A 14,437-nucleotide genomic window follows, 5' to 3' on the forward strand; every position below is an offset into this window, starting at 1 on the left:
CAAACGCCGCTTGTAATCGGGCAGCTCGAGGTCATCCCCACCACCCTCTGGTGCAAAATCTAAGTCCCAGCCCGACCACCCGACACAGCTGCACGCAGTTCCCTCGGATCGGGCCCCGCACCGCGCCGCGTGCCGCAGCCCCGAGCCGCCCCGGCCACGTGCCGTGACCCCGTGCGCGCGCCCGGGCCCGCACGGCGCTCGCAGCTGCATCCCGCGGGGCCCCGAGACCCCGCCGCGGTATCCTCACGGCCCGTCGCCGAGCCCCGCCGCACCCCCGCCGCGAGGAGCCGCCCCGCCCGGCCCGGCTCGGCCCGCGCCTCCCCGGAGAGAAGCCGGGCGGGGAGGGGCGGGCACAGCGGCCCGCCGCGGCGGAAGGAGGCCGCCGGCCGCGGCCTCGCTCCCGGTGCTGCCCGTGCGCGGCCCCGGGGCACCGCGCGCACCTGCCGTTCCGCCCTCGCCGCGGGGCCGGAGCCACGCACCTGCCGGTGCTCCCGGACCGCACCTGCGCCGCCCCCGGGCCGAGTTTCTGGCGGGGCCGGCGGGGCATGGCGCGGCGCTGAGATGAAAGTGACCGTGTGCTTCGGGAGGACCGGGATCGTGGTACCCTGCAAGGACGGGCAGCTCCGCGTGCGGGACCTAACGCAGCAGGCCCTGCAGCGCTACCGCAAGGCCCAGGAGAAGGTGAGCGCGGGGGGGGGGCGATGGGCTGCCCGCACGGGAGGCCGGGGCTCGCGCCTTGCCCCGCGGGGTGCGGCCGGGGCCGTGCGGGCGGCGCGGCGCTGCGGCTGTGCGGGCCGGTGCCCGAGGGCTCGGCATGTTTCCGCCATGCGTGTTGACAAACAAACTTGGTTCGGGCACAAACGGAGCTCGCGCTGCTTCTATCGAACCCGTGCGGTCCCGCACCGGCTGCTCCCTGCGTGCAGCCTGTGTCGGGAGGGGACCGCCAGCGCGTGCGAGAAGTTCTCGCGTTGTGTCAAGGAACAGAAAAATACCCTTCCGTTGTTCCTTCCACACCCCCCCCCCTCCTCCCCTCCCTTCCTCCGGGCAGAGGCAGGTGCGGAGGTTCCGCGCGGCGCTGGTGGGAGGCCTGGCACTGCGCGCAGCAGCTGCCGGCTGCGGGCTCTCGTGGGGCCCGGCGGGGCTGCACTCCGCGTCGAGCACTGCCGGTGCTGCTGGGCGCTCCGGGCTACTTTCTCTTCTGCCCGACGCTGTGTGCTGGCCCTTGTATGGAACTGGGAGTATAACGGTCTCGTTCTGCTTTGCAGGTTTATTCTGAGGGAAACTTCTACTGATGTGTTAGATCCATCGTGAGCAGCTGAGTATAGCTGATAGCAGTCACTGTCTGCAGTGCTTTCAGTGTCTTTAACATTTAGAGCCTGACGTGTTTTGTATAAAGATCTTACAGTGAATATTGTGTGTGCAGTACCTGCAAAGTGTTGGTAGCGTTCTCAGGCTGTTCTGGCCAACAGTTGGTGAGGTGTGCGCTGATGTGTGCCTCAAAGCTCGGAGATGGGCGTCTCACCACTGCTCAGGAATGGGGGTTATCAGAAACCGCCGTTGTTGTTGAGGCGAATGTGTAAATTTCAAGTTTAATTTCAGCCCATGTTTGTGACGGGCCTGGAGTCAGTGTCATAGCGACAGCTGAAAGGTGGCCTAAAACACTTCTGTATAAATACATCACTTCTGTCCCCAAAGCCCCACAACCTCTTCTTTTCCTCTTCTTGGTGTTTTTTGTTTGTTTTTAAGGAAGGGACAGCAGGATCTCTGCATTTCTAGGCAAGGCCCCTCCTGTTCCAGAATACTCAGCAATCAGTGTTTAGGGGTAAAAGCCCAGTATCTCAAGGGATGTGCAGTGTAACACATCTGAAGGTTTTGTATCCAGTTTGTTCTTCTGGTGATAGTTGTAGGCAATGATTTTCATGCTCATAAGTCATCTGTTATGCCTCATTCAGAGGATGTGAGGTCTGAACCTTCCAGTCTCCTGTGTAGGACAGCCAGAGGCTGCAGCTCACTTCCCAGACATCACCAATTCCCTGTTCTGCATGGTGGTTGGGCACAGTAGGTATAGGCCCGTGTGGTCAGAAATTGCTGATTGCATTGAACAGTGGTGGTCCGGAACTTGAAGGAGGAATTGTAGAGAGGGGAGAAGCAGCCTAAGGGCCTGAGCAATACAGACAGGTTTTATTTCAAGTTGGGTGACTTATGTGCTCTGTTTCTCCTCCTTCTTCACTGGAAGTTTAAGCAGGTTTTTTTTTGTTTGTTTGTTTGTTTTTTTGGCAGTGCTTTGCTTAATTGCTCTGTAGTCTACACGTTTTGCAGTGGAACTTGCCAAAAAGATAAGGATGTTGATTTTTGTCTTATCTCATCAAACATTATCTGGAGTTGGTGCTTTTTGCAGAGGTAAAAATTGGGGTTGGTTTGACAGTTCATGCTTGCTCTACAAATGGTTCATCTCATTGCCTTCTGCAGTGTTTCCAGATGGAGTGAAAAGGAAGGATGGGGTGTTCTGCCATTGCCTTTCTTCCTCAACTCGTTCTATGATTAACTTTTCAAAAAGTTTTTAGTTACTACAACATGGTACAACATAGACTCCCAAAGAATGGGAGACAGGGAGAATGGAATTATTTCAGGATAATCAGCTGAGATCTGTTCAGTGGTGTGGGCGCATGAACAGGTTTGTGTGAAAGATAACTGAGGATTTGTTTTCCTTTTCAAAATATTTAGAATGTTTGGAATGCTTCCTGTGGCTGAATACTGCTGTTGCTGTTGGCACTTGGTGTGCTTGATGTGATTTTTGAGCATTATCAACTTAAAAAAAAAATAAAAAAAATTAAAAAAATGGAAAATGTTATTGTTACAGTGCCTGAAATATTTGGAGAAGGCAGTAAAATAGGTGTAAGGAACATCAGAACAACCCTCATAGCTGCAGAATGGAAAATGAAGAAGGTAGCTAGGATACAAGCGTTGGGAATTTTGTCTTTGTTTTGGTACTGTCAAATGCCCCAGAAATGTGTGTGAGAGGCTTTGTGTTTCAAGGGTTCTTCTGGAAGCAGAATTTTGCTATTACACTGCAGTCATGCAATGGATTTCTGGTGTCTGGTAAAGGGGAAGATGTGAGATTAGAATATTAATTCACTTATATTGTAAGGTATTTGCATTTCTGTTTGTGATAGACTTACAGTACTCGGCACCTCTTTACACTTACATTGTTGAGACAACAAATGGCCGAGTCTTGCATTTCCATGAGACTTTTGGTAAATAGCTGAGAACTCAGCAAGTGATGGCTTGTTGCAGCCTGCTGGGTTTTCTCAGCAAATTCGGTTTGATTTCTTGGTGAAATTTCATTGTGAAAGCTCAATTACTGCCATTAACAGAAACAAAATACGGGGCCTTTGTTACAGCTGAAGAAGCAAACTGATTATTTTTTGCTGTTATGAATCTTAGCAGTGATTTTTTTTAGAGTACTGTTGTAGATCTGAATGGGCACATCTCTGATTCTCTCTGTTGGGACAGTGTCAACTAAGAGAATGTTTGCTCTGGGACTGCATGATGTGAATTGGCTTGGATTTAAGAAAATGTTTTGTTAATTGTCTGCTTGTAGATAAGTTTTCAGAGAATTGCCTCATCTCAGGGGTAACTGTTTCAGTGCAGCGATGTTTGATTTAACTTGCCGGCTGGGGTCTACTTTTACTGTTCGGAAGTGTGTATGCTCAGGCTTCCAGCTGGTAGGTGGATTCAGCATCATTAGTGATCCCTTTGTCAGCCCAGTTCTCTGCTGTTTCTAGTAGCTTGGTATTGTATGGTGCCTTGGGGAGCACTTGCTAGTTACCTGTAGTTAAGGTTCTATGCTCAAGTGAGTGTAGTTTCCGTGTCTGTGGGCCTATTGTTGGGAGTGCTGATGTGGTCAAATATTTAGTTGGACTGTCTTGCATGGGCTTGGTAAACAGTTGTAATGGGCACTGAAGTCTGTGTTTCCAATGAAGAGGCTATGCAAAAGTTGATTCTGTGGTGGTGATGGTAACTTCAGTCGGCAGTCTGACTGAATGGGAAGCAGTAATAACAGTGGCTGAGTTGATCTGAGAATGATGTGTTTGTGAGTGAAGGAAAAAATGTTGAGTTGTTTAGATGGCATTGGCCATCTTCCCAAGTTAGATGGATTGGAAGAGCTGCAGGCTGACTGTCTAGATCGCATTCTCATTCTTACTAAATAAAATAAAATAATGTAGATCATTCCCTTTCTCTCTATTCTTGTCTGTCTCACAACGTGATGTTTTTTTGGAATGAGGTGCTGTTGCAAATCAGCCAGCAGGCAGACGGAGCTGTAGTTTTCTTCCTGCAGTTTCTCTGAAAATGTTGTCTGGGCTGGGGGGGTGAGGTGGGGGTGGGGGAAAGAAATGGCAATTTGTTTTTACTCAGAACTTTATGCTTACAAAAATGTTTGTAGAAACATAACATATTTTTTCAGAAGATATCAGGTGTATGTGAGAACCTTCAAGTTTGTTTGCTATGATAGCAAGCTAAGAAAGAATAGAACTTGATGCACTGTGTTTCCATTATAGTTGTGTGAGATGATGGCAGCTGACTCACATCCAGGAAAGGAGTCCACATGAGCAGGCAGGGTAAAGAAAAAGGAAGAGGGCAATTACTTCAAAATATTTTGTATAATGCCATTATTGACTTTCCCATGCTAGTGATGCTTCATTTATGTTGGAAATTACTTTGGAGTGGCAGAAGGATGAGGTTTTTTTGGTGGCCTGTGGTGGTGTTCTTTTGTAGGAGTTGTATCCTTAACTTGTAACTGTGCGGGAGATACTTTTGACAAATATTTTTTTCCCATAGCTTTTCCTGGATTCATTGTTGCAGCAGGACTGCCTGGTGGTGTTCCCGTGGGTTGGCCGGTTTGCTGCTCCGGTTGGGTGGAGTTGCTGAAGTCTTGGAAGGGGTCCAGGTAAAAGCAAGGACAGGGGTTTCTCAAAGTTGGCACGTGTCTTTGTGGCCTTGGCAGTCAAAATGGCTGTTTCACAAAGCCATTATAGATTAAAGTGGGCTCTTTTCCTAGATTAAGTAATAGCAGAACAAAACGAAACCCTTCCATGGTTTAAATAAGTTCTACAGCATGTATTTTTATGAGCATTCCTTAAGCGGCGATGTCACAGGAACCAAGATGCTCTTGACCTGGAACTTGCTTTATAAGTTGTTTGTCCTGGACTGCTAATTTTGCTTTGTCCTGCAGATTTGTATTTTTAGAAATCACAATTTTGAGCACTGAAGAATTGGATTGCCATAGCTGTGATCAGTTGGCAAAGATGTAGAAGCTCTGTCCTTTGAGCTGTATAAATACTTAATGCTCTGAGCAGCGTGTTGTAGGCTTATTGCTGAATACCTGCCACACACTGATCATGTTGCTCCATGCGTGAGTGTTGCAAACACTCTGGGAGGGGGAACTGTATATGAGCTGCTGGTGGTGGCTTTCCATTTATCCCATTGTTAATTGAATTTATAAGGTGATTCTGAACCACTGAGAGTTAAAAGCGGCAGTGTTTTTCTATCGGTTTTGCAAAAAATGTTTTGGTCTGTTTCTGTACTGCTTCGTAGCTACTAGTGTTGATGTAATGAGTTTTTGGTAGATTTCCAATCTCCTTTTCTCTTTTGAACAGGTGTTTATAATCCAAACAAGAACTGCTGTTGGACTTAAAGTCAGACATGTCATACAAAATGTCTTATAAGGCTTCACGTACTTGTGTAACTTGAAAAATTGTTGGATGCTTTTTTTTTATTATTATTATTATTATTATTATTATTTTAAAGAAGCAGACTGCTGCCAGTAACTTGTGCTGATGTGAATTTGTTTGAGGGCAGAAGCTCTGCTAAGGGATAGAGCTGGGTAAAACTAGTGGAAATTCAGTAGGCAAAATGAGAGTAACTCCTCCTGGAAATAGTGCAGGTCAGGCATCAGCCCGTGTGATAACACAGAGCTTTCATTTTTGTCTCCCAGATGGGATTTATGAAGTTCTGAGTACTATCAGTTGTTATTGCTTGAGAGACAGGGAAGATTTTGTACTAAGTGGGCGTTAGAGCAGCTGTGGATGGAAGCCATTGAAGTCCTCAGTAGTGACTGATTCCTGGTGCTCCCTGCCCATATGTGCAGAAGCTCTGAGTAGTCTTGTAGGGAAGTGAAGAAGAAATTCAACCCCCAAATGGTGTTTTTCATATCTTTATTTCCAGCTGGGGATGTACAATGCAGTATGACAGTTTTGATGTTAGAAAATATCCCTTCTGGCATGGGACAGTACTGAGAGATGCTTTTGCTTGCTGTATTGGGAAATGGAGGGTGGTATTCTGTTGGTATTTTCTTAGAAACCATAAGTTTTTGTTTTTTAATGGATGCAGTTCTTATCTTTGGGTTATGCTATGTGACTGCTTTCCTCCTTAACTGCTCCGTATGGTAAGTCAGTTGGATTGTGCCATACTGTGCCATCTCGCATCCTGCTACTGAAGCAGCAGATTTCCTCCCCCAGTGAGTATGACATTCTTTAGGCTTTCCTAATGACGCTAAAGTCATAACTGCAGCATTCCTAGGCATTAAGACCTATTGCTTCATTACCGAAAACACCCTCCAGCTCCATATTAAGATGCCTGCGTTCCATCCTTCATGGCTGTGCTGATGCTTAAGGTCTTGAGCAGTTTGTATTGTTGAGAACAGATTCTGCTTAGTGATTTTTGTATTTCACTCTTGAATTTTGCTTAAGCATAAGGAAATACCTACTGTATGTTGGGCACTGGCTGACCAGATGAGACGGGCTCCTGGAAATCATTTGTTGATAGAAACAAGCTTCAAATATCACTGACCAGGCAGTGTCTTAAATATGCTGTTAAAATGAAGATGCAGTTCTTAGTGAACTGACACATTGCAAGACCTTCGGGGAAGGTCTGTGCAGTATATGTAGTACCTCCCTTAATGGAAGTGTTCTCATATATTGTTGTGGCAATTCTCTAATACTTACCAGTTATTTATTCCTTCTGCAGTTTTACTTCAAACTCTTCCAAATACAGCAAACTTTGTTTCATACAAAATTACTGAATGTACTGGATAGGACTTCTTTGGATCTTACTTTAAAGAAGAAATATGTAAGATTTGTTTCTGTAAATGGTTATTTCTAACGCATAGTGATTTTGCTATAGATACTTCCATTAAGTGAACCATTGCAGTATTTCAGTCTGTCATCAAAGTTTGCCTTACTGTCTAATGCAAATGTGTAATTTCCATGCCACCAGTATCTGCAAGCAGAGCTCATGTCTTGCTTTCATTGTGGCAGGTGCTGTGGCCCTTCTCCAGTGCTCAGGTTTGCTCCTGGTGATACTCCTGCACTGGGAGGTCCAGGCATTTTGTCCTTTGGGTTCATGGATGTGTGCTGGCAGCAGCTACTGCCGCAGCGAGGCCTCTTTGCTGCTGTTTTTCACTGATTATTCTGCTATGGAAAAGAACACCACAGACTTAGTGAATGAAGTCCCTTCTTCCAGGCTGTAATAAGGATCCTTTTGATATGAATGGCAGATGGGCAGGAAGATGAATGACTGCAGTCCAGCACAGGCTGGTACATGGGATCACAGGGTTCGTGAGATGGCTGGAGGTGAGCATCTGGGCGGCTGGACTTCATTTTTTTTCTGGCTTAGGATTCCCCTTCGAAGATGGGGTTCTTTGGCTCCAAATGGTTTTGCACTACAGCAGGGGTGATCGTACTGAATCTCACTTGTACATTTTTTTTAACCTTCAGGTTTTAAATTAATCTTCATGTCTTGTGTTCATTGATTTAATTACTTATATAAAAAGTTCTTACTTAGCAATTATTCTCCTTTGATTTAAACTGTGAATTAGTCTGGATGAAAGTCAGTATAGAAACCAAAGTGATACAGTAGGTTCTTAAACAGCTGACTGTTTAAGCCCACAGGAAACAGAGATGAAGACGTTATTCTGTCAGTCAGATGTGAACTCAAAAATGCAGTTTAACTCCAAACCACTCATCCTGAGCTAAAAAGTTGTTAACTCTAATAACGATTTTTGCTAATGTGTATTTTTTTTTTTCTAATAGAATAAATACCAGTTGGTTGTCAGCAATCTATTGGATCACTTTTACAAGCTTTTTTCATTTTTATTTTATTTTTCTGACTTTAGAAAATATCTGCCTGCCAAAAATCTGGTTTACTTTGCTTTGACTGATTAACTTCAACTGTTTTTTCTTTGGGTTACTCACAGTGCTCAGACTGTTTTTTGCAGAAATAGTTGTTGTATCTTCCTAGATCCAACCCCTCAGCATCCGGTTCTGCAGGGCAGGCTCCAGCAGTATACTGATGTCACATTCTTCATCAGCGTATTTCCCGGAAGTTGGGTACTATATTCGTTCAGTCAGTCAGTTTCCAGAGGTTCCCTTCTTTAAGAAATATTGCAGCATTTTTTTTTTTTTAGCTGTTATTAGCAACTTGACTGTCTTCATTTGCTTGTGGTACCTTCACCTGTTCTTTGGACAAAGAGTGGAAGATTAGAAAAGAACTGAAATTCTCCCAGGTATACATGCGAAAAAGTTGCTGAGATATTTAGGGACTAAAGGGAGTTAATGTCCTTAGCTCCCCTAGTATGATGCTCATACAGGAAAAACTAGCTACTGCCAATTCACAATTAATTTTCCTCTTCTGCTTGTATGAAATGTGTTCTGAACAACTGTTTGAGGACTTTCTGGCATTATAATGAGCAATAAGAAAACTCGTTAAAGAGCTGGAAATCTGAAATGGTTTCGTTGGACAAGAAAAAGAGGAGCTTTTGTGTTCGTTGATGTGTTGTCATTGTGCGCTAAGACTAGCCTTGGTGCAGCTTATTTGTGAGGCATGGTTTGTTGATGAGTCTGTGAAAAGGTAGGGGGAAAGGTAGTTGTGAGAGTTGAAAGATTAGCATTATGGATGATCAGTTGGCTTTGTGTTAGGCAAGAAGATTAGTGCTTGAAAACTCAATGAAGTGTTCTGTATTAACGTTTTCAGGAGCAATTGTTTGGGTAACTTGACTTGAAGGGCTCCAATAAGAAGTACTCCACTAGCTTTTCAAATAGCAAAAGTAAGAATTAATTTTTTGCTCAAAATACCCAGCATAGCTCAGAAATGCTTGAAAGAACACTCATGGCCTGAGCATTTCAAGTACATTGCTTGAGTCTTTTTTTCCCTGTACAATTACTGTTGCATTCAGTCCTTTTTCCCCCCCTATTTTTGAATCTGCTGGAAGAACAAAATTAGTCAGAACTGTTACGCTTTATGCTTACTTCTACCTGGAGCAAGGTGGGTGAGATGGGGGAATGGGGTATGCCAGTGTCATCTCTCTAATCCATGAGTCAGGAAAAATGGTGGCTTGGAACAACTTCTACCTAAATAGGATCACTGTTTTGGGGAAGTAATTGCAACAAGGCAGAAACTGAAGGGTGTAGATAATTTGCTTTTGTATGTATGGTGTACTTTTTATTTTATTTTATTTTTAATTAATGCCCTTTGCACAGCATTGAAAAATGTAGCACTAAAGTTGGGCTGTGTCTTCCTTCTTGTTGTCTGGGGCTCTGCTATCTTGCAAGGTGCTTCTTATTGTTTTCCTCCAGCAACTTTTAACTTTGCTGTTTAACTCTCGGTGTAGACTGAATACCCACATTGGTTATATAGATTTTAATACAGTGTGAATTTTGCAGTTATGCATGTTGCCAGTGTATGCTTTCTTGTCTGGAAGAATGCCATATTTTCAAGCTGTCATATTTTTATTAAATTCCTGGTATTTAAAGAGATGAGAATGGCTCTAGGTGGGTCTGTTTGGGTAACTTCAGATGTTTCAAATGGATCATACATCTGGCAGTATGAGCGCATTGTTTGTCTTGGTATGCCAGAACCATCTTTTGAATTCAGAGGAAGTGGAGAAGTCTGGCTTATTGTTCATATTGCAGTTTATTAATGGCTATAGATATGAAAAGAGCATCTCACTAAATGGAAGTCTCGGTCAACCTCTGACTCTTGTCTTAAAGGTTTGAGAATAGACAATATGAAAAAATCCCAGCTTCTTTCCAGATGGCTGAATGCTTGATGTGTCTTTATGTTTAGCTGTCATTCAAATGTGAATGCTGTGGTGATTATAAGTGTCTTCCATTTTTCTGGTTTGAAATGAACCCTTTTATGCATTGTGTGCTTACAGATTAACTGTTTGGCTTATCAGTGGGGATTTCAGAGCAATAAAACGCAGCCTGATAGTATAGCAGAGTCCAGGATGTAGTGTTGGTAGCTGCCTTGAGAGTGCAGGTCTCAGCTCTATATAACATGCTGCATGAGGTCGTTTTGAAATAGGCTGTAGTGAACTATTGGCATTCTTTAAGCATTGTTTCAGAACTGAAACTTCTTGTGCACTATAAGGGGGAAGATCGAGCACAAGGGAAGGAATTTATTTAAACTGGGAAGGAAAATAAAAACTAGATTTTGTTAAGCTGTGAATTCTTACATGAAAGTGCAATTCTTACATGATGGTTTTAGACAAGTGTAATTTAATATTCTAAGATGCGGACTACAACTTGATGATTTAATTGTTAAATACTGTCGTAATCTTGCATAAGAGGAATGAATTTTCAGGGTTTGTTTTTTTGTTGTTTTTGTTTTGCAGCCTAACTTTGTGAAGGGAATATATAGTCTAAAAGAGACTTCTGATAATGTGTCTGGAACTGTTGCAGGTTCTATAGAAGGCCAAATCATTAACCTTAAGTGACCAATATAGCAACAAATTCTGATGTTATTGGGTTGTTTGTTTTTCTTTTCCCTTTAATGGACAATGACTATTTCCTTACCTGCTAGCCTTTTTTAAATGAGATTTGACTGCTTTGTTTCATGTGCCATTCATTTTTTCGAGGTTCTGGTGTGTAGCAAAAAACTACCACCTAGCAGAAGTAGGTCCAATTACTTTGCTGTAAAGCCTTCACACCTAACAGTGAACACAGCACATTGTGTCTGAACCTGCCGGTTCAGGGCTCTCTACCAGTGCCTGCTTGTGAGCTGGGAAAATGTGATATAATAGTCCCTGTTAATTAGAAGGTGACATTACACAGCAAGTACTGCTGGCAGAGTTTATGAAAAGGTATTCCTATCACTTGGTCAGCTTTGAGCATTTTAGGGGAGCATTTTAGTACGTCATGTTCTGTTTGCTGTAAACTCTTCATGTAGATTTTCATTAAATTTCTCAGGGAAATGTTATTTTTGCAGAAGCTTGAGCATGCTATACATAGAGTTAGGGCTCCTTAACTGCACTCACATACACTGAAAGAATGAGCAAGTTAGCTGGTTGAAAAGTACGTCATGCTGATCTGTCTGAGTGATGAATGGCATTAAACTGCAAATAAAAGAAGGCTGTAATCATGTCTCTATACTGTTGTAACCTATATGCATATAAGAGCATTTAGTCAACTTTCATCCTGACTGATGTGCGAAGTTTCTCCTCGTAAGGCTGTGCCGGACTGTAACTGAAAGGAATGCTGCTAGGTGCACATCCCTCTTTCCAGATCTGGAAAGGCCATGCTGCTCAGGAGACTGGAGGAAGCTGCCCCATATGAGTGACTGGGATGTGTGTCATTCTTCATGTTTGAGCAGAAAGTGTTTTCGTTAGCGTAGAAGAGGTCTTCTCTACCCTTTTAAATCTCAAAAACTTTCCCATCCCTACTCCTTTGTGATTCTGTTTCCCTGAAGGTATTTGGAAGAGAGGGAGGAAGAACTCCTTTTTGCACTTCCTGTTAAGGGAGGGGAAAACCCTTTTGCACACCAGTGGTATTGAGTTTCTATGACAGAATGAATAACCTCATTCTCTTCTTTGTTGTTTTTGAACTAGCCAATATCCACTTCATGTTTATGGCATCAAGTTTTGATGAGGTATTAGTTCTGGGATGGTTCTGTGTTTTGGTCAAGTGAAGCTGGAAGTTGACCTCAAGAAACAGAAGATTATCTTTGGGTTTTGCTCGACTCCAGTGCTTGCTTCTGCCAATGCACTTAAGAGGTCATTTGGTCTATTCACAGTGTGTATTTTCTGTATCCAATTGCCGGAACCAGTACAGCTGACTAATCTTTATGGAATTTGGCAGTGCTTGTTGGCTCTTTGTGCTTTGAGAAAGTTCTTAACTCAGTAATTTTTGCTGCTGAGAAGTACAGCCTTGTTAATTTAGTATTTCATGTGAGAACCAACTGTCATGTATCAGCTTCACCTGGTCCAGACCTTGCTCCAACACCTGGGTGGCTGAGAATGCTTTGTTTTTGTCCCAGCACAACCTGTTCTATGTTCATCTATTATTCCCATTCCTTTCTTTTTTCTTTCTGTGGTAATGAAGTGATGAAATTCTGCCTCTAAGGCATTCAGCTTGCATCTCCAAATATTTACAATGCTCTTGGTTTTGAAACCTACCCTGGGTGTCTTAGCACATTTCCAGCACCAGGACCTAAATTTGGCCCTACTGGCTGTGTTTTTGGGGCATGAAGGAGAGTCAGGCCCTAGACTACGCTCCCCAGTGCTTGCCTCATGCAGGGATTATGTTGCGGTGCTGCCCTGCTGCTTTTTGTGAAATCCTTGCATAAGTTTAGAAAAATAATAATAATAATAATAATAATAAAAAAAAATCCTCTCTCAAAAGAATGTGTTATGGCTCTCCATGAGGAATCAAGGATATATTTCTGTAATTTACTGCTGCCTTTCTCCTTACTTGAGCTTTGTCTAAAGCTCAGTGCATATGATATGGTGTTAGAGGATGTAATCATACCTGATCTGTATTGTCTCACTGGCATTTGTATTCTGTGCTGTGGGGTTTGGAGTCTGCTGTTACTCAGTCACACATTTGGAGCTCTGAGGGCTCCTGATAAGCGCTCCTGGGGCAGCTGTGAATGCATTAATCACTTCAACAAAGGAAAGCCAAACACTTGTTAGTAAAATAATCTCAGATAGTATCTAGATGCAGGACTGAAGTGGTGTCTGCTCTCTTTGTAGCTGCTGAGCACTTCATCAGTTTTTGTTCAGGATCCGGCATATTTCAGCGTAGAGTTAGCAAGAAGTTGAGCCCTATGGATTTACAGCCAGCCCTGAGGTTTTGCTGTCTGTAGGTGTATTGAATGCTTTGAGCTAAAGGACATCAGTTTATAAATGAAAATCTGTTTGCATTTCTTATTTACAGTCTTACGGATTGTCTTTCAGTTTCAGCTGGGGCTGTTTTGTCATAGTTCTTACAGCTGCAGTCTTTGTGGACCTCTTTCTATATCTGTATATCCAAAGAGCTTTGTCTGTTTTTGTTTTGCATGCTTGTACTGGAATATGCTTCATACGTGTTCGATGTTGGAGTGCAGCGGATGGGTGTAGGTAATGTGATCCCTCAGCCCTGTAACCTTGTCTTTACGTTGTGTTGTATTTGGTAATGTTCAGGTAGTGGGATGTACTTAGTGATTAGTTCTTATTGAGATTCAGTATCAAATCAGAATGCTTTTATTTTTGAAGGGTTCCAAATCAGAATTTAGCTGATCATCTGTTGGTTTTGGGAACCATGGAACTGAAACCCCACGTCTGGTATAAGTGGTGAAGGGTCCCAGCTGTTGGCAGGTGGCTGAAAGCTCTCTGAGTAGGCTTCAGGCTTTGCTGGGGGTGCCTGTGGGACACAAACAGGCAACATCTAAGTTTGAGGCTGCCACCATACTCATCTCGTTTGTAGTCAGCTCTGCCTGCTGTTATTTGTGAGTGTTGGGTTCTTAGTGTTACTTTTAAAATTTATGTCACTTCTGCCTACACTGTACGTGTGCTTTCATGTGACCTGGCTTTAATTTACCTTTTGGTAAATATTTGCATAGTAATTCCTGAAGTGTTCTCCCACATATAAAGGAAATGATGATGAACAGCTTTTAAGTGGCTTGATGTTGAACACAGACATGACTCGCAGCCTTAAGGTAAAATGAACATTACCGTAACTGTTTAATATTCATTTAGGAAGTGCTGGTATGCAGGTAACTCATTCATATATTTCCTTTAAATATTTAGATGATGTTTCTATATCATACCTTAATTAAAATTTTTTATGGAGGTTATAGGCAGAGTAGTAAAATTCCTTCCCATTCATGTCACTGAGAGTGTGGAGGAGCAGATATATAGTGGATATGTGGAGTTGAAGCCAACTGCCTTCTTAGTAGCTTGTTTCTTTGCCCTTCCTACGTCAGGCAAAGCACACATACACTGAGAGCTGTAGTATGTAGGGCAGTGCAGAGCAGGTATGAGATGTGGAAAAACTCTGTGTTTGCAGAAGAAATGTCCTGCAGTGTGTAATAAACTGTTCGCTGATTGCCCTTCCCTGTGGAAGAAAGGGCTTCTGTGCATGCAGAACATTCGTGATCAAAGCTGGCTAATGAGATAAGCTCA

At 43.4% G+C, this 14,437-nt stretch overlaps 1 protein-coding gene across 1 annotated transcript in view; it reads left to right on the forward strand.

Moving 5' to 3' along the window:
* Window positions 1-267: 267 nt before the first annotated feature.
* PARD3B (par-3 family cell polarity regulator beta) overlaps window positions 268-14,437 on the forward strand; it is a 361,423-nt gene continuing 347,253 nt past the window's right edge. The window contains exon 1 of the mRNA XM_072341851.1: window positions 268-681. Within this exon, the coding sequence (XP_072197952.1) occupies window positions 562-681 (120 nt within the window). The 5' untranslated portion in view covers window positions 268-561. The remainder of the gene's footprint in view (window positions 682-14,437) is intronic.

Source organism: Excalfactoria chinensis, chromosome 7, assembly GCF_039878825.1.
Source record: "Excalfactoria chinensis isolate bCotChi1 chromosome 7, bCotChi1.hap2, whole genome shotgun sequence".
NCBI classification, from domain to species: Eukaryota; Metazoa; Chordata; class Aves; order Galliformes; family Phasianidae; genus Excalfactoria; species Excalfactoria chinensis.